The sequence below is a fragment of the Serinus canaria genome, chromosome 1A, assembly GCF_022539315.1.
Source record: "Serinus canaria isolate serCan28SL12 chromosome 1A, serCan2020, whole genome shotgun sequence".
Lineage (NCBI taxonomy): Eukaryota > Metazoa > Chordata > Aves > Passeriformes > Fringillidae > Serinus > Serinus canaria.
In genome coordinates this window covers 24,708,073-24,733,593 of record NC_066314.1, presented here as the reverse complement: position 1 = coordinate 24,733,593, position 25,521 = coordinate 24,708,073, and the positions used below count along the sequence as shown (strand labels likewise).

The following is a 25,521-nucleotide window of genomic DNA, read 5'->3' as shown; positions in this document are numbered from 1 at the left end:
TGGACACTTGGTATATATGGTCAGTGGAAAATAAACCTGACTTCAGAATATCTTCTCACTCAGAGATGAATGCTGAATGGGCTTGGCTGAGAAGCTGTTGCCTCACCATCCCACATTTTTTCCTGTGGTGAAACAGAATCTAGTTTGTCAGTGGTTGCAGGGGTTTTGAGGAAGGGAGCAGGAGGTGCTGGAGGCAAGAGGACCTGTTTGTGCACTTGCTCAGGTTACAGCTGTTAATGACATTGAGGTTATCTCTCCTGTCTGGTGCATCCTGCTGTGCCGCTTATGAGGCAAAACCCAGCAAGTGATATCCTGTTGTTTGTAGCTTCTCTTTGATGTTTTTTACTTTATTTGGGAGCAAGTAACACAATGGTGAGGGGCATCAAAACTATTTCAAATATTTGAGACTTAATGTGTCAAATTGCATGGGACACCAGTGTGTCTTTATGCAGTGGTATTTCTGTATGTTGTGGCAGATACAAATAGCATAACTGCTGTAATGTCACGCCAACAGCTTGGATTACCTGTAGTGGTTGATAAACTTTCTTTTAAAATTGGAGCTCCAAACAAAGCATTCTGTTCCTCAGTGAGATGGATTGTATTGCACTCCTAGTGCCCTTTATCATTTCAGCGCTTGTCTTCACATTTAGGAAATTGCTGATTATTTGTGTTGAGGAAATAGATCAATTTTATTACTTTAGGAATTAGCAAAGAGCTAATTCTCTGATTTTTAATGCACTGATTATTCACTTCTGAGATCCAATGTTTTACAAGCCACGATGTTTTATAAAGGAAGATGTAACAACCAATCAAACAAAAAAACCCCAAGTAGATGAAGATGCCTCTTAATAAATTACCTTTGTATAAAACACAGGACAAAATAACTAAACATCTCACCTTAAATAAGAAAAAAATCTTACATTAAAAAACCCAAAAACCAACCCACAAACTAGCTGCAACAACAAACAACCAAACAACAGACTAGCTGCAGTAGTAACTAATGAATCTGTTAAACACCATAAATATGCCCTAGGAGTGTTGGAATGGTGACCAGGAGTAAACCTGCTATTCTGCATATCTGTGCAACTGTTACCACTGCAGTACATAGTTGTAATGATATGAAACATAAGAGCAAATACAGTACAATTCTTTTCCAGTCCTGCCAGAATGCTTGAGAAGAAAATGGATACAGAAATGTTGTGGTAAAATTTCCCACTTTTGAATGCAACATTATGTAGGAATTTATTCCCCATGTGTATGGGTGTCTGTTACATATAATGCCTTAGTTTGTGTTTGGCTCTTGGTATTTTGTGGTGAGTTCCTGTTATTTGTTCTCAAGAAGTGGCAAACTATGCTACAGTAAGCGCTATATTCAACTTTATGTAGGTGTAGTTTAACAATCAGGGCATTATGTGAATTCTCTTTATTTCTAATTATATTGCGATCTACTAAAAACTCCCAGATCATCTGCAAAGTTTATCACAAGTGACAATATTTGCAGTCTCAGAAAAAACATTGCTAATGACGGCAAGATGTGTTTGATAAAGAAGAATAATTTACTGACAATCTAATGGTAATTAGAAGCCAAAGGGTATTTTTTGATTCTGAGATAATTGTTACAAGATAGGTAACTAAAAATGTTAGGGGATTTACTCAGTTTAGAAAAGATTTAAAATTTGCTGTTGCAGTCATTAAAGAAAATCAGTGGGCATATGTTCATTTTTCAAATTCACATCAGGAAGGATGTAGGATTTGTAAATAGAGAAAGTCACCCTATATTATCAGTTGGAATGCTTATCAACTTTGTAAACCCTGGCTACAAGCCCTTTTCATGCTTCCCTGTGCTAACTGCATCTCTCTGGGTATGCCAAAGACATCTTTATACAATTCCTGCAACCCTTCAAACAGTGTGCAAAGTCCTGCAGTGCTTCCGAAGGAAGGCACTGCAGGTGTCTTTGCACAGATATAAGAGTACTTTGGGCACTGGCTGGTGCACTTGTGTTGCTTCTCAACCCATAGACACACATGCACACGTTTGCCATTCTTTTCCACCCTTCACCAAGTGAAAGCTGACAGGATAAAATATCTTTTCCCTTTGTCCCCTGCCAGCCTTGTTTCTGTTATACCAGGTGTTCCCTGGATGTGCTCTCAGATGTATTCTAACAAAGTGTTCTCAGTGTGGGTCCTGTAAAACTCGTACCAGCAATTTTACTACAGTATTTTCATTACAAAGGACATCCTGTTTCATAATAATATATTGTATTCATTTTGAAGATATCCTCACGTCTTACAAGAAGGAATTCTAAAAAGGTGGTTGATGCTGTTAGTTGATACTTTGTTTTCCTTGTAAAGTCAGCATGGTATAAAAAATTCAGTGTAAAAAAATGATTTTAAAAGATAGATGGTGCCTTGATGGTACCTTGTTATTTAGTTAATGTATGCCTTCTGTGATATGGTAGCTGCAGTATATGCTATTTATGTCCCAGAAAATATTCAAAAATAATTGCTGACAAAAGCCACTTCACAGGTTGACTCAGAGGTACGTCTTGTAATCTGAATGTTAATATTCTGGATAGCTAGACAGAGAAAACTATTGATGTAGTTTGAAGATCATATTAGACACTAGTCAGGATTTAGTTAGAAAGTGGGGATGGAGAAGGATTGAGATACTTGAGTTCTCCCAGTTTCAGTAAAATTTTATGTTTATTGAGCCTATAACACATACAATATATAATATTTTTGAAAAGTTAAGATATTTTTTTTGCTAGTCAGTGGGAAATGTTGCCTTTTATATCTAAAGAATTTATGTTTTCTCCAGAAGTAATTTAGAATCACCTTAATTTTACTCTAGAATTCAGGCAGCCCCTGGTTTTACTTGATAGTCTTTAATTCTTGACAGTCATCTGCTTTATTTTCCCCCTTATGCTTAAATCGGTGTTATAAAGAAGCACTGATGGAACCCAGAGGCCTGATTCTTACCTCCCTTACATATGGTCTGTTCCATGCGATCCATGCAGAGGAAGTAGGAGCAGTGTCCACTGTGATCAAACAGTTCCTCCAGCTCAAATTAATGTGTAGATCTTGACTTTCATTTTTAGTGGAACTGATGACCTCTGTATTTCCAGGAAAACTCATCTTCTTATTGTAGTTGCAACCGTTTTGAGAAGAGAGAAGTGTTAAAAATACTGTCAAGTGAAACAATATGTTGTATTTTCTCAATATTTGAAAATAACATTACAGTTTTTACAACCAGGAGTTGTGCATTTTATTCTTCCCACATCCACCTGCAAAAATACTGTATTGTGGCCTGATTTCTCATCGTAAACTATTGTGTCATACATAAAGAAAAAAATTGTTCTTCCCTCTCTGGGCGTAGTCAGATAACTCAGGCTGTAAACTGGAAAGTTTTTGTTCCATCACTTTCATTGGCCAGACTAGCAAACTCCAAGGGTATCTGTATCAGCTGCCTTGGAATTGCTTTTGATGTGATTAGGCTACTAATTAACTGTCTCAATTCTTTTCTCCTCCCTGATGTTTTGTTTTGATTCACTTTGACTCAGAGGAGTCTGCATTTGGTGTGTGTTTGTTTTTGTGTTTTGTGTAAAATCCCTAATGATAGCTTAGACTGTTTTCTTTTGGTCCTCTTTTGGTTGAGAGTTTCCCGCAGTTGACATACATTTTCCTGTTAAATGCATGCGTCTGAATTTTTCTTTTAAAAACAGCTGGGACTTTGCAAGGTGTAAATCAGTGTGCAGTCAGGGTGCATATCTATGTGCATAGTCATTTAAAGTGTGCTTAGGGTTTTACAGTCTAAAGGAGAATGTGCATAATTACTTCAAAACCATCAAAAATCATAATAAATGTTTACTACTTGAATTCACCTGATAGTAACCTTACAATTAAATCATTGTGCAAAGTCAGTTAAATAAATGTCGAAGTTACTGTGTTAAGGCCCACTTTGCAAGGAAAGCAACGACAAGGAAGTGTGAAACACGCTAATAGATTGTATGCTATAGCAATGCATGGCCTTTTTATTGCTTTTCCAAGGCAGCAGATTCATGTGCAGTTATTATTACCTATATTATCTGCTAGTTTTCTATCAAAAAAGATTCAGTCTATTGAATCATTAATCTAATATTTATCATTCTTATTGAAAATCCACTAGTGTTAGCACTGTATAAAATATTGACTTAAATCTACTGCTTTTGCTAAAGATTAAAAACATATTAACCTGAAAAGCATGGTATTTCTTAGGACATTTTGAAACTACTCATTGTAGATGTTTGAAATGACAATTTTTCTGTATTGTCTGAGGAATGATTTTTTTCTTAAATCTTTAACATATAGTAAGTGACCAATACCATCCTGATTTGACGATGCTGAATGTTCATCCAACACACATTTGAAATTTTGATGTGTATTACATTAGTTAGTGAATATCAAGAATAACATTTTTGCTCATACATAGAGTGTAAAATGGGATCTTTTGTAGCAGCACACGGCCTGTTTAGAATGATATAACAGGCGCTGAATGTTCACATATCAAACAAAATGCCATCTTTCTGTAGAAAAGAGGTGTCAAAAAGTTTCTTTGTACCTTTAACGCATGTGATTATGTAGTACAAAATGCAGAGTTTGTAAAATTTCTTGAATATACAGGCAAAAAATGAATAATTCAAAACAACTCATAAGTTCTACATTCTATTGTATCTTTTATAACGGAGGCAGAAGATAGCATTGTGTTCCCAGTAGAGCTGAATTTGCACAAGTTACACCTCGGAAAATGCCAGATGGTCTATGGTCTACTTTTGAGAGCTGTCACATATGTAAAGATTTGAAAAAAGAAAGACAGCTGAATGAGAGCAGTGGATCATTAAAGAGAGAGTGAGAGTCCCTGGGTATCACTGTGTTTTAAGAAGCATCGTGTCGTTCTCCATATTACACCTTTTTTTTTTTTTTTTTTTTAAGATATACACAACCTTTAAAAAATAAGATAAAAATATTTCTGTTCTAAACTGAGTAGTTGTGGTTTAATCTCTGAACTGTCAATTGCTTTTGTTCTTTATGCTAGAATGCGGTCATATGGTTCCTAATTGGTTTCAAGTGTGTTTTAACCATAAGATTCAAGTCTCCCTAGTGCAAAATTATCAATAAAGTTAAAATAAATTTAAATTGAGATAACTAATCCATTTGGGGTTTTATTCCATTTTGATTTGACCTGCATATCACATGTGAATACTGTAAAGCCAGTCAGCTAAAAAGTTGTATGTTAATGCTAAAAGATGCAAGTAAGAGTACTTTGGGAACAGGATTACTTAATAAAAAATGTAAATAATTAAAAAAAAACCACAGAACAGTCCCTAAACCATTAGTAAAAATAATAATAAAAGTAAAAATCTGTAACTGTTCAGATTTCCAGGACTTTGCATTTATCCACAGTTTGACAGAAGCACACCTAGTTTTAAAGAATAAATTTTGGATATTTTGTCAAGTACTGTATTGTAGCAAAGCCCCAAAAATATATAAACAATTTGTAAGCTGCCACCCCCAATTTAACTGGCTTAGAAAAAGGGCATAGATGTCAGTTTTATAAACTGACATTCAGATACAGAGAATTTTTAGAAAAGTCTATTGCTTGTGTTTATTGAGGAAGGTTAACTGCTCCCCAGCAATTCTAGTTCATTGGTACAACTGCACTACTCCACAGTAGGAACTCATAGGCAATGCAGGGTGAGGAAACATTACATGAAATGTGAAAAACACTGTTCCTTAATTACAAAATTTGCATTCAAGTGGGATAATGAAAATAAAACTATGGGGTGCTGTAGACATAAACACGGAATTTTAGAGAGTAAATTTTCATTTCTGATATTGGAAAAGATTTTTGACTGTTTTGCACATGCATGGAAAGAGAACCTACAAAGGATTCCTGGCTGTATACTTTTAATAATATTTATTCAAATAGGAGAAAGTTCCCTAAAAATTTGGTTTGGGACCTTTATGAGAGTTTGAAAATGTTAACCAAATATATAGTGATGCCTTAAGTTTTAGCTTTCATATTTTCCAGATTCTGTACTTCATTAGTGTAAAACTCTGAACTTCATATAAAGTGTTAGCAAGTTCTCTCACAGTTTAGCCAGACAAAGCAATCCTTTTCCAGCCTGAGAACCAAGGACACTGTTGCAGCTTCAGGCCCAAAAAGTATAAACAACAGGGAATTGAGGAGATCCATTTGGGAGGATGACTGCATAACCTGAAGCTGTAATTGGACACTTAACCCCAATATGTAAAAGGACCAAAACCTATAGAAGTGTGAAGAGGTGTGACCCAGGGTCCATCTTGGGTGTAGCCTTGGCCAGACTCTTGTACTGCCCAAGGTATATCCTTTGAAGGCCTTTTAATAAACACCTACTTTATTCCTTTAACACTGCCTAGCCTCTGTTCTAGATAGCCTCTCAAGGCATCAATAGCACAAATTGAATTCCAAAGTGAAGAAAGTTCCTTGTTTATGCTTCCGTTCATAGATTTTACAAACACTAATGCAAAATTGAAGGAGAAGCAGTCTCAGAGTTGTCAATAAAAAAGCCTTTGGGTAACAGTTGCTTCTTCAGGTCTCAGATAGTGTGCTTCTGTTTTGTTGGCTTGGAGGTTTCTGAGCAGTTACTACTGGTAATGGAAGGGAATGATCTTTGATCTTTGTATTCCCTGGAACATCTTCGGGGAGTCTAAAACATGAATGTTTCTCCCAGCCCTCTCTTTCTTTCTTGCAACAGAAAATTATCACTTTGGTCAAGTAGGTTCAAGCAGGGTTACTCTGACCTAGATAAATGTGGGCAGTCAAGGCTATCCTCTGAAAACGTTAGTGGCGGTGACTAAAATATCAAGTGGTAAGAAAAGCATGAACCAGTTCATATTTAAACTATTTTGAAAAAGAATCCTTTTTTGCCTTTGTTACGTGACCAGAACCTAAAGTTTAAGATTTGTGTGAGGTTTAATGTGGAAAAGTTTATGATCGTGGAGATAGCAATCTGAGAATGGAGTTAGTGTTCTGGATAAAAGGAAAGCATTGGGTGTTTGTTAGGCAAATTTAGAACTGAGTCCTTTTATAGACCATCTTGGTTTGTTTGTCCCAGTAGTATTTGTTGGAAAATTTTTTAACTTGTACCTGAAGTGATCAGTGGTGTAATTTCTTTTAGAACACACTACCTCTAATTATCTATATGTATTTTTACCTGGATACTGTGAAATCATCAGCAAATGGACATGAATCATCTGAAAAGAGAATGAAATGCAGCACTGTTTTTTCTTACTGCTGGCACTAATTCCTCGTCCCTTGGGTATCTAATAGAACCTGGACTTCTTCTTTGACATAACATTTTTAAATAGGTGAAGATTGGACTGTCTGGAAACCTCTCTATTTCCTAGCATGATGCAGCAGTGTTTTGATTAGGAGAGATGATTGGGCTGATGCTTTTTGATTGTGAAATCTTGTTGTGTTACTGTGTTTACAATTTAATTAGTTTTCCCCCATGAAATCTGTATATTTTTTCTCAATAAGAATTGTTACATTGAAACCACCTGTTTTATTATAAAGCTTTACATTAAAAAATTATGCATATTTTCTTTAGCTACAGACTATAGAATACGTAGGCAATCCCTTTTCCATGTTACAAATATTCTCCTTTATGATACATTAGCTCAACACAAAATGACCGAGTTTCATACTTACTCATTAGGATGTGTTTATAGCATGTACTCTTGGAGACATAGCCAGGTCACTGCAGATTCTTGCCTTGACAGATTTTTCTTTTTATTCCTTTGACCATTTTAACGTTTCCATTAAATCCCTAACTGGCCCATTACCACCATTTCTTAAACTGCGATTCTGAGTTGAAAAATGCAGAGGCGGGGGGGACTCTGGCTTGTCATATCTCTGTGGTGTTTGAATGCATGTTCCTTCTGGCTCCCTCTTCCACAGAACTGGATCTTGACTGGTTTTGTACTTCTCATTAATCCACGAGCTTTATGATTTTAGCTCAGACTTGTTGGTTACCTGGATATTCCTGTTCTTCTAGAATATACTGGGTGGCTGAGTGTCAGGGGACCCCTACCACATCACTCAGGTTATTTTCTGAAGGCTGGAGGTTGGCCAGCCTGCATCTTAGTCCATTGCTTTGGTCTGTATGTTTACTCCTATACTTTTTCTCTCATTTGGGTGTATTTCACACATTATTAATTTGATTACGTCAATACAAGTTTATCTTAGTTTTGCTACATTCCTTCCCAATCTTGACTTTTTCTCTTTCTTCAAATTCCTGCATTGTCAAATGCAGGAATTTGAAGAAAGGTCTCATGCAGACATGACATTCTTTTTGATTACCTAATAATTATTTTTAATCTAGAGATATTTTTTCCTTTATTGTCTTGATAAGGGAATGTTAACTTGTCAGTCTGTCTTTTGATCAATAAGAGCAAGGAAAGTTGCGTTCCCAGTCTAGCCTAAAGTGCTCAGTTATCAATTCACAATTGAAATTAACCTTTTCTTTCTTGTACTTTAAGCACAACCTCAACGTTTGCCTCAGCCAAATGCTTCAGCACTGGAAAGGAGTGAGGAAGAAAGTGGCAAAATCCAAAATGGCCATGTGGGTCTGAGTAATGGAAGTGGAATTCACAATGGGGTCAAGCATATGCCTGCAGACAACAGAAAGCTTTCGTCTCCTGTTTCAGAAAAAATGCACAGAAAGATTCAGTCCACCTTGTCTGTCAACAGCAACAGCAGCAAGAAGAGTAAAATAAGCTCTGTGTTTTCTCAAAAGCCAGGTACTTCACCAGAAGGTAAGCTGATATTCTTACTTAAAACCCAAATAAATAAAGACCAACCAAACCTCAGTAAAAATTATACAATCAACTGAAAATAATTGAAGAGTGTGACTCATGCTCTAGAAGCAAACAGAACTTTTTAAGATAAAAGACACGCTTCTTTCCTAAAGGAAAATATTAAGTATTTGAAGCAAAGGGAAGGAATGGGAGAGTTCTTGCTTTCAAATGTTTGGTCAACATGATCTGATAATGTTTTAGTCTCTGTACTTAGTATCCTGAACTGATAGAAATTCCTGTCAACATTGTCACACATACATCAGAAAAAAACCTATTAAAGTACTACTAGTTCAAAGCATAGTAAATATTTAAATCCAGTAGTGGCAGGCTCTGTGAGGGTAGACTTTGCTTTTGAAATGTTCTGTTAGCTGATATCCTGACTAGCTGTGAGGTCTAAACATTGGATAATAAAACAGTGACCTGTGCTTTAGTGTTCAGTGTGCCTTATGCTATATTTAGGATGTAGATAATGTGCCCAAAAAAAGCTTCATACTCCTGCATAGTTTAAATAAGCAAAATTAAATAATTTCTCTTATGTTTTAGCTGTGTCTCTATGCTCTCACTGCTTGCATTTACACTTATGGTTCCAGAGTTCCTGGGCTTCTCAATCCATTGCCTTCCCATTAGCACTAATATACTCAATGGACTTTGCCATTGCCCGTAACAAGAAGAGTGTAGAGACACTAGAAATTTTATTGGTTTGAGGCAGGCACAGATGTGACTGGTTAAAAAAAAACACCTCTAGAGGGAGGGGACAGACACAGACTCATAAAGAAATGGAAGATGGTAGTGTTCAGTGAAATGGGGAGGATTCCCAGCCTAGATGAAAGGACGAGGGATCAGAAGGACTGCATGTAGTGGCCTGAACAAAGCCTACTGACATCAGTGGAGTGACTCTTTTTAGCTTCAACTGCTTTAGTCAAACTTAGTGAATCTGTGTAGTAACTACAGCTTCACTCAGACCCTTCCATGGGCTGGTCCCCCTAGCTATTGTTTATTTTCATGTCTGTCTTCAAGAATCTACTGTTGCTTTTCTGTTGCACTTTTAGTCTTCTAACATTTCTTTCCAAAATCACAGCTTCATACTTCCTGTGTTCCCTTTTCTGTTATGTGAAATATCCTTACATGGTTCTCCTTAGTGCACTTTGAAAAGACTGTATCGTAAGAATCCTAGATCTGTTCATGTGACTGAAACAAAGTGCAGGCCTCTGAATTTTAAGAAATCCCATCTCCAAAGAAAAAAACCAAACTGTTGCTTCAGAGGCAGTGCCTGTCCTGTTCATTCCCCTATACAATTAATTATGGCAAACGTTTCCTTTATTCTTCTATAAATTATCCCATAATAAAAACAGTTGTTGGTTTTTTTCTGTTTAATAACTGAATATAATTATGTCAAATTACTAAGTGATTATTAATACTTCAGATTTAGCTTTAAATTCTAATGTCTGATTTTAATATCCAACACAATTGTTTTAGATGCCTGAAACTGCCATCATGCAATATTTTTAAATGCAGTAGAAATTTCATTATACTTAAAGGCATATCTGATTAGAATATAGATGATTAAATAGTCTTGTCACATTGTATAACTTGCATTCTTTCAAAGCACAGAAATACAGGAGAGTCCTTATTCTCACATACAATTTCACAAGTCACCTAAAAGCTAAGGTTAAATAAAGTCAACACTGTACATCTGGCATTGTAATGTTCTCCTTTTGAACGTAAGAACTTGGATATATGCTCTGAGTAGCTTGTCCCATTCTGCAAATGTCTGCAGCTCTAACTTCTCTGTTACTCAGTCTGAGCGAAGCCCAGGTTTTACCATGCAATGATAAAGTATGTCTGGTGTATTGGAATATGCCCATAAGGGAAAAATTGTTTTAAAAGTGATTTTCTGTTTTTGAAATTTATTTTGCTTTGCAGTTCTCTGACAGACATGTTTTATATTTGTGTAAACACATCTGCATGCACACATGTACAAGCTCTCTGACAGCTTCTTCAGCTTTTCTGTAAGGTACCCTATGGGGCTACATGACAGAACTATAAATTATAAGTAGTGTTCTTATCAAGCTGTTGCCTCTCAGGAAGTATCAATATACACTTCATTTATTCTATCATCCCAATTTTTTAGAAGCTGAGCAATCAGAAAGTCTGGCAACAGTCAATTGAAATATCTAAATTAACACAAAGAAGAGTTCACTATTTAAAGGAAAAATGATTTATTGATAGCTTAAAAATAATTCTGTTACTACTACAAGTCATATTAACCCCTTATGACTACTTCTGGAAGACTGCATTACAAAAACCTGATATAATTAGCCCAGTTTCTTCTTTAAAGGACTATAATTGTGTTTAAATCAGGAATATATGCATGTATATATGGATATGCTTGATAAATAAATCTAATTATACTAAGCCAGAAGAGTATATTATTAAGTTCAGTGACTGAGGATTGCATAGACATTCTTTCAAAATGATATACAGAATTTAATTTGAATCTAACTTCTGCAGCTTCTTAGTATATTTTTTGGGCAAAGAGGCATTTTTCTGAGCAGTTGCTTCTTCTGATTCACTGAATTTCTGTAGAGGCTATTGACACAGCTTCCAGGAAGATGGAAAAGACACAAAGCTTTTGAAAATTATTTGTGACATTGCTGAACTACTTGGCCTTGCTTTAGCTTGTACCATGTTAACCTTATAAGCCAATAGTTACTGCTGAAGAGTTGCTGGGTTTGAATTTACTTGAAGGTGTGTATTTGTATTCAGGCACATATATGTATAGTGTAATAATATAACTTCTAGGCAGTTTTTAAAATGGTCTTATGGAGAAAGAGACAAACTATATTTATTTTGTACAGTGAGTAATAAATCACCTGAATTAACTCACCTGCTTAGTTTACTACAGCATCCAGAAAGTTTTAGTAGAAAGAAGTAAGGTAAACTTGTACACTTTTAGGTATTTCAATTCACTTTAATTTTGCTATTCCTTATGTAGTACCTTGGATTTTATTCTCTGATTGCTAGCCTTGCTTAGTTTTTTAAACCTGAAAATACACACCCTGTATTTTTACTTAATCTGCCTTTCTTCTTCCTTGAGTATTTTGATCTGTTGTCAGTCAGGAGACTAATGGAATTAAGTGAAGGAAGGTGGCCAAGGAAAAGGAATAGATTATGTCCTCAGAAGGAAGAGAAGTGAAAATTCTGTCTGTCAAGCTGAGTTTAAACTATAGCAAAGAGAAAATATTTTTAATTTTTATCCTTCCCAAAAGCTGCATTTTCTTGAGTCTTGTTAAAAGACAAGATGTGAATATTTCTGGAGCACCATACTTGGTTGTAATGCAAAGTTTGTCCAGATCTGGTACTTTACTCTCGAATATTTTATCTGTTGACAGAACAGAAAGCCTGGAAGGGCTTGAAGCAGAATAGAATCAAGAAACATGATGGGCTTGCCACCCATCCTGCACAGGAGCATATTTGGGCTCATGCTTATTTGAAATGTAGCACGCTGCTTCATATTGCAGATTTCAGTATATATACTAGAAAGCTAAATGAAGTTGAGGATTACTTTACCCTGGCTAGCACATCTGCCTGTAGGGTTGGTGCTGTTCCTGTTGGTCTCCAAAGTACTAGGCAGTCCTAACACAAGCTATGAAACCACCCACTCTGCCACCCCTCAAAAATTCACCCACCACATTTAAGAACTCTTTTATTAATTGTTCCAGCTGAAAACTTCACTTGTGCTGTCAGTCATATATTGTGAGCTTTTGGAGCTGAATTGGTGTAGGAAATGCATAAAGTGTAACAGATATTTTGGTAGCAGTAATGTAAAAGCTTAAGAAATTACTTTTTAAAGTGAGTCTGTAGTATATGTGGCCATGTCAGCATTCCAGAATATGCTGGTTAGAAACACTTTCACATCCAGTGAGACTTAGGAGGTTGTGAGTGCAGTCACCAGTTCTGCTTTTCCTCCACATCTATTATTAATTCATATTGTCCCTGAAGAAATCTTACTCAGCTCCATAACTTACACTACAAAAAACCAAAGGAATTATGAAATAGTTGGAGTGTCACTCCTAAAAAGCAGTTTTTAAACACTGTTTCAGTTCTAAAGATTTTTCAAAGGGACTAGATAGGTTTCAGTGAATATTGGGAATAAAAAAAAATTTAGCTCAAAGAAATTTTAATAATATTTTGAATTATTGATGCCAGAGGTGTCACAGTACTTCCAAAATTCTGGTTGGTAGGCCACCAGCAAAGAGAATTGTAGCTATTTTGCTCCCGTTTGTTATGAGCAGTGAAGAAAAACAACTTGGAAGCATGAAAAAGCAATTGTAAATGAGTAAAAAGGAAGGCAGTCTAGCTGCTGTGTTCAGATGCAGAGTATCCAGAGCCTTGATGCAGATCCAGATGCATACCTGTCCAGAGAAACTTACAGAAGGGAGGAGGTCTAAAGGAGACAGCAATGAGGCAGCAGAACAGTAGATCTAGATGTCAGGAAATGAAGACAGATGAGTAACTGAATGCATACATATGTGTATCAGAGTGGTGGAAGGGAAATAATAATGACATGCAGTTGGAGGAGGAAAGCAAAGATGTTGGGCAGGGAAAGGATGGAAGAGGAATCTAATTCAGGGAGTGAGGAGCCAAGGTAGGTGCTTATTATTTTCTGAAAACCAAACCAAGTTTTCCTACCAAGTCCTTATGAAGCTTGATGTTATACATTTTTTGAATCAAAGCAATCATTTATGAAATGTTAAGGATGGAGAGAGGGAATACAGGTTTTAATTTGTTTTTGACATGAAGCTCTCACTTCTAAACAAGTTGTTCTGACCTCAGAAGTTACTGTGTTTGGCAGGGAAATTCTCACAACTCCAGTGACTTGATAATTTGAGTTTAATGTGGTACTTCACTCAAAAGGCTTTGAGCATACACAACTGCTGTATTCATTTGGAAACAGTAGATTGTTAAACTATTCTGAACAGATCATGAATCTGCCTCCTGTATGGACAGTGAGATCTCCTCTGTTCTTTCCTTCTCAGGCTCTCTAAATCAGAAAGGCAACAGAAGTCATCTTCTTTGCAATGGGTTTCTTTCAGGAGAGGTCTTTAGGAAATGTAATAAGGCTAGATGAAGAAATGAGCTAGATAAGGAAAGCCTGCAGCATGGGGGTGAGACTCTGGGGAAGGACAGCCAATGCAGACTTGCCACCACATTGACGTTACCATTCAAGCTTTCCCAGAAGCAAAGCCTGAAGCAACCTTCCTCAACTTTCTAGACTGTGCTTCTCATGGTGCTGAGCTTAGAGATGCAATGAACTATTTCACTGGAAGAAAGTGTGGGTGGTTTTTTTTGAATCCAGTGTTTAAAATTCAACATTTCAGGGTGCATTTGAACAAGACATCCCTCTCCCCTTCGCCCTTCTTCTTAGTATAATGCAACTTCATCTGTTCTAGATTTTGAATCAAAACATGGGGTTGGTGGACACTATTTAACTTATGCTGCTGACCACATTAATTTTTTATGATATCCCAAGTGATACTGATGGCTTAACTGAAGATGAAGCAAATCCAACAAATAGCCTTTGTGTTAAGCCAGGGTCTTAAGAGCCAGTAGGTGCATATACATGGAAAGTAATGAGTAGATGTCTTAGCATGCTAGCAGTCTTCTATTTGAAGTAGGAGTATTTTACTTTGGTTTTTATAACTTTATATAGGAAAAATAGTTTCCAGGAAACTTTCCTTTAGTGTGCATGATTTGCAATAGGATTGTGTTGGGTTTTTTTCCTCTTGAGGGACACCAGAGCAGCACTAAGTTTTCTTTTATACACTGTTCAGTCATTTGATGGGTATTATTTACTGAAGTTCAGTACGTGTGCATCAATAGCCTAACGTTGCAGAAATATCTGTTGGCCATCTCTCAATCTGGCTTTTTTCTTAAAACATACATACACTTCTGAAATCCATCCCATAGCATTAAGTAGTATTTAGGCAGCTACTTGTTACTATCCTGCAATCTCTCTACTTTAGCCAAAATTTTGTTATGTTTTAGAAATTGGTTCAAAGTGGGTTTGTACCTGGGCGTGAAGTGCTAAACAGGTTTTTGTTAGGCAAGGTTGTATCAGAACACAGTTGTCAATCAGGCAGTGGTCAAATAACATTATCATATGGTCAAATGGGTGTTTTTTAAGAATACATTGTAAAGAGTGATGTATTTTAAGTACGATTTACATAATTTTTTTGCACAGAAATGTAATTTACCTTTAAGGTAATTTTTAACAGTACTGAGTGGAAAACAGGGCCTGTAACAGAAAAAGGGTATTTCAACTCAGTCTAGCTAGCACCTAAGGACATAGTCTAGCTAGACCAGCTCGTCTCAGTGTTAGCCGTGGTGAGCAGTGGCAATGCAATGCAGGCTTCATAGTCTAAGGAAGTGTTAGGTATTGGAAATTAGCAGATTGCTTAGTATATCTGTATGTTTGAAATGGCTCATTTTACTCCTGAGGTTATATCTGTATTGAGGGCTTAGAATATAAGCTTTGATGAAAGTTTCCATGTATTCAATGCGATTTGCCTGTTCAGGCAATATTTTAATTTTATTATTCAATAGAGATAATAGGTTTTTATTTTAAATGGTGAAATATCACATATACTAGGCTTTTTAAGTATGTTTTCCCCTGCCTTAATAAATGTCACTCTTTCTTCTAGAGGTAACCATACTCCATACAACATGTCAGTTCGTTCTTTCAGCCTTTGCTTATTTTCCTGTGAACACTTTCCTGGGTGCAGTGATTTTTCTCTAAGACAGACAGTGGGTCGCAGAGGCTGCCCATGAGCCCCGTTGCAGGAGCAGTGGGGGAGGTGGAACAGGGCGTGTGCCGCTGCTCGGGAATTTTGCACCCTCCGCGCCTCGGCAGCCCTTTAGGAGCCGCATGCCCGACGGTTTCTGGCTGGGGCTGTGCCGCTCCAGCTGTGCTCCCCCGGCCGCTGGCGCCGTGAGCTCATCCCGCGCTGTGCGCTGCCAGCCCGCGCTGCCGGACTGCGGGACGCCTGTAGCACCTGCTGGGGCTTCTGTTCAGGGCTCTGCGGGGGCCCTCTGCAGTAAACCCCTGCTGAAGACCTCAGCTGTCACTTTGATTGTGGGTTTGCCCTTTTTGATTCTCTCTGTGAGACAGCAGAGTGCCTGGAGATTTGTTTTGAGTGGTCTGAACTTGGTGAATGTAGTTAGTAAGAAGCTGACCAAGGGCGCCATCCTGTAAGTGAGCTTATTTATCACTGTAGACATGAAAAACTTTTATCATATGTGACCTGCCTGCTTGGTATGAAAGCTTTTTGAGTCAGTTTGTGACGGGTTAGTGTCAAACATTACAAAAGCAGCACATAGTAGCTTGCATGTGCATTTCTCTGTGCATTTTTCAGTTCATCTTCTGTATTTCCTGTACAGTTTTGATGGTTGATATTTCTCTTCAAAATCTGTTTTTTAGTAGAGCTGCACCTTTTCATAAAAATGAAGAGATGATACAAGGGAAATTGAAATAAAATAAATGTATATTTCAGTATTTGAAAGAAATTGGATACCATGGTAATATCTGTATGCAGAAGTTTTAGAAGTAAAACGTGTTGTGGAAATGCCAATGTTTAAAGACATGGTCAGACATTAAAAATAGTTTTATTTTGATATTGTTTCTTTTATTTAAATGAAAGCAGCTCTTATAACTGGGGTAAGTTAGAAATAGAGACTTCTGGGCTTTTATAAGAGTGTATAAACAGTTTGAAGGGATCTTAGGCCTATTTCTTGTTTGGATCTTGTCTGTGGTAATATTTAAAACAGTTAAAGTAGATATTACAGGTACTGTATCCACTTTTTGGTTAAATCAGCACATGGTTGGGTGTGTGTGTATGATATAAAGCAGCAAAAGCTTGAACATGTTGGTTGGGTTCACTTTGCCTTGGCATTGTTTAACAGTTTTGATGAAGTTCCCTAACAAATCTGTGCCTTTTGCAGATGTGCCAAAGGATTAAGGGAAGACCTTCACTTACGTTGGTTTTAAAAAATGTCAGATGGGATGACCCTTTTAACTTCAGGTCTAATTTTCGTCCCAGACAAAATGAAAGAATAATTGAAGATAAGCTTGAGTATCTGAAAGCTCACCTTTATTTCCCAAAGATGAGTTGGTCTAATAAAATGTAGTAGCACTGCCTACAGATCAAGACTGTTGCAATTCATGCCATTTAGCATAGCTTATGGGAGCTTGGATCTAGTCAACAGACATGATAGAGTGTTTTGATGAAATCAGAAGCATTTGGTAAAAGAATCTAAGGTAGATATACTGGTTTGGATTTTTTTTTTTTTTAATGTATGCCTCTAGATAGTGTTCACACCCCACATCCTCACATTTATGTAGTGATAGTCTTTAGTGCATCATTTCTCAGTTCAAGTGTAATATAAGAATTGAAAAACAATGGAAATTTGAGACTGGTGTGGGTGTAGTGTGGAAGTCCTAAGAAAAAGTTTATCTTTGTTAATGATTTGCCTGTGTGGTGTGATGAAACTTAAATACTTCCACAGAGAGGGAAATTGGTTTAATGGAAACCTAAACCTCAGAAACTTTAAAGTTAACTTACTATCAACAGTAGTGCATCATGTATGCCATGACTCATGGAGTTCTGTCCACAATAAAGATATGCCCCTAACTCTTGATTGTGTTACTATATCTAATGGGAAAAGAAGAATGAGACCCTCTAATTCTCAAGCAAACAAAAAAGAGCTTAAAGAAATAGATAATTTTAAGCTGGCACCAATGTCATAACTGGTATTGCTGTATCATTTCCTTATTAGAAAGACTAGAATATACCCAAAGTTTCCAGAAAACACATTGTCAGACATTAAAATCCCCAAGTTTACAAATATATAAAATATATTTAGTTCTAATTGGATTAAAGTGATCCACTCAGTCACCTGAAAAAAAAACAGATTTTGATGGGGCGAGGTTAAAGAGTGGAAGTATAGTCTTTATTCTTAATGTTAATCTTAACATCTAATTAATGTTAATCTAATGTTATTCTTACTTCTTAATAAGTTTTGAAATTAAGAATTATATATCATTTTAAATAGTCTCCTTGGTCTTATAAGCAGGAAAAAATTATTGGAGTGTCTTGTGCAAGCAGTGAAATATATTGTAGTGGTCTCCAACATGGTAATGAAAAACCTGTGGTCATCTCTTTTGCAGTGAACTTTGTATAGCACCTTCATGGCTGTGTTCCACCGATCATAACAGCAATCGGTTTTAGCTGCGTAATGTTTTCTGTGGAACTGACAGGTTGCTGTAGGAATGTTGATACTGGAGAAGAATGACTATTGTGTGGCATGGTGGTTTGTTATTACTACAAAAATACAGTGTAACTATATCTTTTTCCTATAATTGCATCTGTAGATCAGAAGCCAAGAAATAGGGGTCATACATGGAAGAAATTATTCTTCCACCCATTTTATCCAACTGTATTACAGCCCTTTAGAGTCATGATTCTGAATTCACCAAGTTAGGTAGGACTAGGTAACAGCATGCTTTGTCATGTGTTAAATAATTGCTACCTGGATAGCTATTAAAAGTCAGTAACATGAAAAACATAAAAGCATGATTATTTCAGGTTTCTCCTTGAAATGTGGATCAAAGTTTATGTTCATTGCACAAATGAGTCATCTCTACTTTCTCTCAGTTGTTTGTGGAGGTTAAGTAAAATTGTTATATAAAGATTTTTAGAATTGAATATTAGGTTTGCCATGTGGGGAGAAGGATATAAAAATAAAGAGTAGGTAAATAAATCCTTTTAGTGTTTCAGTCATTGAAGAAGAAATGGAAAAAAAGACCCTCTGTAGAGTTTCTGTGATAATACTAATGACCAAAATTTTTTACTGTGACTTGGACCATTTTTCATAGCTTTTACCTTTGATATACATTCATTTAAATCAATGTGGCCTCTTCTTGTAAGTCTTGATTTGGTGGGTTTTTTAGATTAGGAAGGAAAAGTTATTTTGTGGGTCCAGAAAATGCTTTCTGAGTACAATCTCTGTATTATAACCTATGAACTCTGTTCCTTTCCCATCAATAGAAATGTATTATGTCTGTGAACGTGTATTCCTCTCCCTGCAATTTTACCTGCATGAAGCAGGCAAGATTATTTTGGACATCCTATTTACAATATGTATACACACAAAGTTTCATTGTGGTGTACTAAAAAAAATTGTAGAACAACATTTGTTGTTGTATTAGCTCCTTCAACCTGTATTTTAAAGGTGTGATATACTAAAACCTTAGTTCCTCAAATATGAAGGTTTCTTAGATAGAACTCTTGGCTTCTTTATCTTTTCCCTTCATATTAAAAGAAAATCTGAAAGGAGATTTTACCTGAGCATATTTAACACCATCTCCATGACAACCAGCTAATTAATCGCTATCAGTCTGGCTTTGGTCCTCTTCAGTGAACTGATACTCTCCAGTTTTTTTTTCACATATCTTCTGTGTTTTCTATGAAGGTCATTTATTTAGTGACATTATGTCTTTGGGAACAGAAGCTTTTTAATACAAGAAACAATTTTCTTAACAGCACATTAAATGTACCTGTGGTTTCCTGTCAGTTTTGCTTCCTTCACAGTAGTGGGGAGATTTTAAGGTTAGAGTTTTGGGGGCTTTTTCCCTCCTCTTGCTTTTTCTGAAATTTTCATCTTTTTCCATTTGGGCTTGAGGGTTCAGTAGTACATTATGACTGTGGCCACACTGCAGTACAGAAATGTCCAAGCTAAGTTTGCATCTTAGTAGTATCGTAAGTAGGAGCAGGGTAAGGGTTCAAGTATTTCCTTTGCTTTTTGGGACAGATTTGGCTGGTCTGAGCCTCTGTTGCATTGCTGTAAGTGTTCATGCTTGCTTGTGTAAGTCACTGCAGTATCATGCAGTCAGAGTTTCTGCAATGTTAGAGGTATTTGGAATCAATCAACATACCTGTCATGGCTACTGCACAATTTTAAGATTTATAAATTTGGTTAGAAGACTTGATAATAGTATTGCTGTTGCAAGTAATTGCAAATTTTCCCCTATGACAGCAGTCTTCAGCCTGTGAACTGTAAGAAGTTAACCTCTATAGAACAGAACATCTGTAGGTGCTCAGACCAGCAGTCCATATAGCTCAATATCCTGTTGTTCCTAACAGACTCTCATAGAGGATATTTGTAGGGGCTTGTAGGACTCGACTGTAGGGACAAGAGATAGGGTGAGGTTGTGCAAGATATTTTTCCCAGAACATTTTTCTAGTCTTCACCTCTGTGTGGCTAAAGAGTTCAAAATTTGCAGGCAGTAAAATGAACAAAAGCTGAGGCTAGGAAAGAAATGTATTTCTCCATCCTGAACGCATCTTGTATTTTTAATTTTTTGTTTTGTTATTAAATGACTATTCACTGCCACAAATTAAATATGTTTATACATACGAATTTATACACATTATGTAAATAGAGTATATCCTTCAATCCTCCTTCTCCTTTTCACTGGCACATGTTTAGTTCTAATCCTTGTTTTCCTGTCATGTCTCATGGATGTATTGTTGTTTGAAGTTATTCCATATACTTACTCTTTGAGTGCCGTATTTTTTGCAGAGAGTTTGTGGGACATCGTAATTATCTTTGTAATTTAGTAGTACTTCTAAAAGCTGGATATTGATGTTCAGGTATAGTTAAGAACTCTTGAAGATTGAAGTAGTACATTAAAAGAATGGCAGTTATTTAGTAGATTTCTGTATTAAGGCAAGAGAAAAATTTGTATTTTGACTGAATATTTTATGTATTGTTGAAAGTAAGAAATGCATGTAACATGCAGTTAAGCTGGTTTTAACATGTGCAAAAAACAATAAGGCAATAATGTTTAGGCAACTCTTATTTTTCTTCACATGTATCAAGCAAACAAAATAGTTTCAGAAGGGCGAGATGAACTGGGAAGGGCTGGAAATTATTTTAGATAGTTTCCCTCATGCGTTGTTTTTTAAATTATTTTTTATCAGCTTGTGTATGAATGTATAACTGAAGATAATAGATATGGATATTTTACATAATAAATGACTAAGGAGATTGATCTAAGCAACTCTGAGGAATTTAGTATTTGGGATTTGTATGAAGTGAAGTGGTGACAGGAAACTTGCACAGAGTTGGAGATGAGTTGAGCTGCATAAGTGACCATGAGGATGGGAAGAGATGTTTTTGTATTAGATTATGTCTACTTTGAACCATTTTCATTCAGCTACTTACTTGACATTGTGATGTATCTGATTTAGAATGACATATTAATGATTTTCTTTTTTCTTCTTTGCCTTTTTTTTTATTGTTTTGCTTGTTCGTTTTGTTTGTTCCTGACATGCTACTGAACTATTACATATGAAGATTGCTGTGTTCACTGTATCCTGGCTTGCTTGTTCTGTGAATTTCTGACCCTCTGTAACATTGTTCTGGGACAAGCGTCCTGTGGCATCTGCACGTCGGAAGCCTGCTGCTGTTGCTGCGGGGACGAGATGGGGGATGACTGTAACTGCCCATGTGATATGGACTGTGGCATCATGGACGCCTGTTGTGAATCTTCAGATTGCTTGGAGATCTGCATGGAATGCTGTGGGATCTGCTTCCCATCGTGAAATATTTATCCCCTTCTATTTTATTCTCTATAAAACTGGAGAGCTTTTCTTTAAATACATTTGAAGAAAGACAAGATTTTCACACTTGCACTGTTAATTCCCTTTATATAAATATTTTTTTAAAAAGCAATCCTCAAATCTCTATTCTAACACAAATTGTATAGTTTTGTATGTGAAACTAAAGCTACATTCCAGCTTCCTTTTGGCTTTGCAAATGGAAGAGTTGATTGGAAGTGAATTTCAGGCCTGATACTGCAGGCCATATGAAGGCAAAATTCCCATTTGAATCGAGTGATAGGTTTTGGTCAGAGAACAGACTGCATGGCAAACCTTAAGTATTTGCCTTTACCTACTTTAATGTTTAAACACTCAAATGCCTCCATGCATAACATGCCTTTACAGCCATTCTAAAAATCAAGATATCTCTCTTTATCTCTCTTTGGGTTGAAAGCAACTTTGCCATATTGTTTTAAACTTAATTCAAAAGCCAGTATCAGAAATCTTCCACTGGTTTTGCTACAGTGGTCATGTTGGCAATATGTCTTTTGTTTTGAATATCTCATTGATTAGAGAGAAGTTCCTGGTATTTTCTATTGCTGAGGTTATCTGACAATCTAAAGTCAAATATAAGTTTTGCCCTGGGCTAGAAGAGTACCAGGATTTCTTTGTCATCAATCAAGACAGAATAGACACCTTATAATTTTAGGTAAGTACTATTATTACTTGAAATGCTTTCTCTTAAAAGAGACTTAGGAAATCTGTGTAGACATGAAATATATCCTTGGAGTAACAAACTAATAGACTAATGATACTTCAAAAATTGGCTATAACAGGAAAATTATTAAAAGTTAACTCAAGAATCTAAACCAGTGCATGAAGTGGCCTGGTCAGTGTTTGTGGCTTTGGAGCCCGTGTCATGTAACTTACTATTTATTTCTTTATGGTGTTAGAAAGATCTACAGAGGGTAGTAGAATTTAAACAGGGTATAAAAAAAGTTTAAATTTCCCTGATTAAGGAATTCTTTCATAATCTGAAATGCAAAAAAGCAAGTGAAAAAATGTTTATTCTCAGATACATTTTAAATGTTATTTTTAAATAACTGTGTAAAAAATATCATTTAAAAATAAGTTATATGCTTTAAAAATAAAAGGACTGGTATTTAAAATATTTGAAAAATGCTGTTAGGATCTGTTGGACCTAACTGTATATTCCCTATTACACCATTAAGATTTTCTAAGAAATATCTCTCTTTTGTAATAGTAATTGTGGAATACATAAAGAGATTTGTGGCATTCCCAGATTTAGGGAATCAGTCTACCCATTTTCTTTACCATCTGCTAATTTCTACCCTCCTTGTCTGTAGCTCACAAACTGTTCTTTGTAAACCACCCACACATCTTGATCTCACATACGTAAACTTTCCTATTTACATTCCAGGTATTCCATTTGTAGGGCATAGATTTGTAGATCTCCTAAGTTCAGTTCTTGTTACAGGAGTCATCAATAGCCAAAAGTATGTGTGTTGAGTGAATTGGCCATAAATGTCTCTTTCTACTATAGTGAATTCAGTTTATGCAAATGTGACAAGCTAAAGATCACAGGAGTGTGAAGCTAAGTCGACAAATGGTCTGATATTAACCAAAGCTTCTTCTTGTGAACACTGACTAGTAGTGCCTACTACTGCAAGTTATCACTGAAGCCAAATCCTTAACTCTGCTACGGAGCTGGGAAGTGTTACATTTTGCCTTAGTGTATGCAATATTGTGGTGTATTCTGATGCAATGCAGATTCACCCTCAGTGGGTTTCCTAATCTGTTTTTTGATAGTTACTACAAGTATTATTCTTATTATGTTTTTTTTTTTCCTTTCTGTATATTGGGCCAGATTCTGATCTGTATTCCATAAACTAAGTGTATTTCTATTCATGTCAGAATTTTCTATTGGTTAAATTCCAGTTAGAGAGCACAAAAATATTATGGTAATAGGCAGGCTAATAAGGAATAATATAGTTAAATTGATAAATTCCCAGTGCTCAGAATCAGGCTCATGGGGCTCAATTATGACTCCTAAAAGGCTGAACCACATTGGGAAGGGGGAAGAGGTGCCTTGGTTGAGTGGCATTGCCTGGAGGCATTTTGTCTTTGTAAGGCATAATGCCTCTGGGGAAATTGGGGGCATCACAGTGAGCATTGGGACTCAATGCACCTTGGAAAAAGTCTAGACAGTACTTTGTCCATTGTAGGTGTGTGGTTGACACCGTGGTTGTGGGAACATGTTCTTTGGGGCTAGACAGCACCACTGCCTTTCCTCATGTCCTTCTGGTCACAGAGAGGTGAATTAGGGCTGTTTCTTGTCTGACTGTGCTTTTGGGACTGGCAAGAGGACTCCCAGTCTCTTGTCCAGCCCCAATATCCATGCCCTGCAGGAACAGGTCCAGTTCTGTGCTTGGAAAATGCACATTTGTGCAACGTGCTTTTAGTGAATGCTAGAGCTTAATAAAAATTACTTTTACCACAGGTTGATATGGTTAAATAAAAAACCAAAACAATAATCTAGGGAGTTATTTTCCTGTGTAAAAGTTATCTACAGAGTTTGCCCTGCACAAGGCTTTGTTTCTACTTACTGGAACTTAGTGGGTTTTTGATTTATTGAAACTATAAAAACAATAATTATGAGAATTTTGTTCATGCATATGTGTATATACTTTTTCTCACACACATGTATATACACACACAGATATGTCTTTTCCCTTTTCACTTTTTTGTGAAATACTAGGAAGTAAAAATAGTGTTATTAAACCTCAATTATTAGAAGTATCAAAGTATTACAGACAATTGAAAAAATAAAAATTGTGTATTTTGTTTGACATTTAAATGTAATCTGCTACTGTTTGTCATAGAGGTATTAGCACTTTTGAAAAATGTATCTTTGTAGCAGAGAATATTAGCATGTAGTTTAGGGAATTCCTTCCTATATTACATCCTTAAATTCTGTTTTTTAATTTTCACTCTGTAATCAGTCTTGTAAGCACCTTGTGTAATAAAAAAAGCAGAATCAGAAGTCAAATGTGAAAATAGACTTTAAATTAAATGAAAACATTAGAATTTAATTGTCTATTTTATAATAGTTCTTGTGAACTTGTACAGTGTTTCAGTTTATAGTTCTGCAAACTGGCCCATTTGAAAGACATGATGTTTGTATTTTATATCAATTGGATGTGCTACTTGCAAACACTATTTTGAAATAAAGATCTTTATTTTGAAACTTTTGGATATCACATTTTTGTAGTCTTGCCTTCTTACTCCCCTGAAGAATAATTTAATGTCTTTTTGTGTTTTTTCTTCTACTTTAACCCTTCCTAGAGGTGTTGGCCTGTGGGTGACTTGCCCAGAGGGTGAACCGGTGCAAGGTTTGTCTTACAGGTGGAGCTGAGCCAACTCAGACACTCAGACACAGAAGCTGTGCTAGCATGAACCTACAGCAGTAAAAAAGTTTGTCATTAAGAGGGAAAATACATTCTTTGGTAAAATTGGATTAATTAGGTGAAATTACAGGAATGATTAAATTTTATCAAAATGAAAGTTATTTTAATGCATCCACTGCAAGTCTTCAGATTACTAAAAACAACTTGAACCAAGAGTGTAATCAGCTCTTAGTATTCATATTATTTTTTTTTCATGTTGGCTTAAGCTAAGTATGAACATCTATATATTACTTGAAAACTGCAGAAACTGCATGTCTACAGTCTTTTGCACTAATTTTTCTACATCTCTACCAGCACAGAGGGTCAGAAAAACTTGCTCATCTGGCCATTACAGAGGAAAGATGATAAAACTGGCAGAAGTTTGAGTTTGTATCATGAAGCCTTGCATTGAGACTGTGCACCAAAATAATTGTTTTAGTAAAAGAACTGATAAATGCATAGAAAAATAGCATCATTTGACACCTATTTTAGTTGGTCTAGCCAATATCCATAAT

The 25,521-nt window shown here is 36.1% G+C and overlaps 1 protein-coding gene across 4 annotated transcripts in view; it reads left to right on the top strand.

Annotated features, from left to right (window-relative positions):
• Positions 1-24,822, top strand: part of MDFIC (MyoD family inhibitor domain containing) — a 52,511-nt gene extending 27,689 nt beyond the window's left edge. For all 4 annotated transcript variants that reach the window (XM_009086770.4, XM_050984817.1, XM_030238398.2 and 1 more), the window contains exons 4-5: positions 8,560-8,835; positions 21,295-24,822. In XM_009086770.4, the coding sequence (XP_009085018.1) occupies positions 8,560-8,835; positions 21,295-21,542 (524 nt within the window). In that variant the 3' untranslated portion in view covers positions 21,543-24,822. The remainder of the gene's footprint in view (positions 1-8,559; positions 8,836-21,294) is intronic.
• Positions 24,823-25,521: the final 699 nt, after the last annotated feature.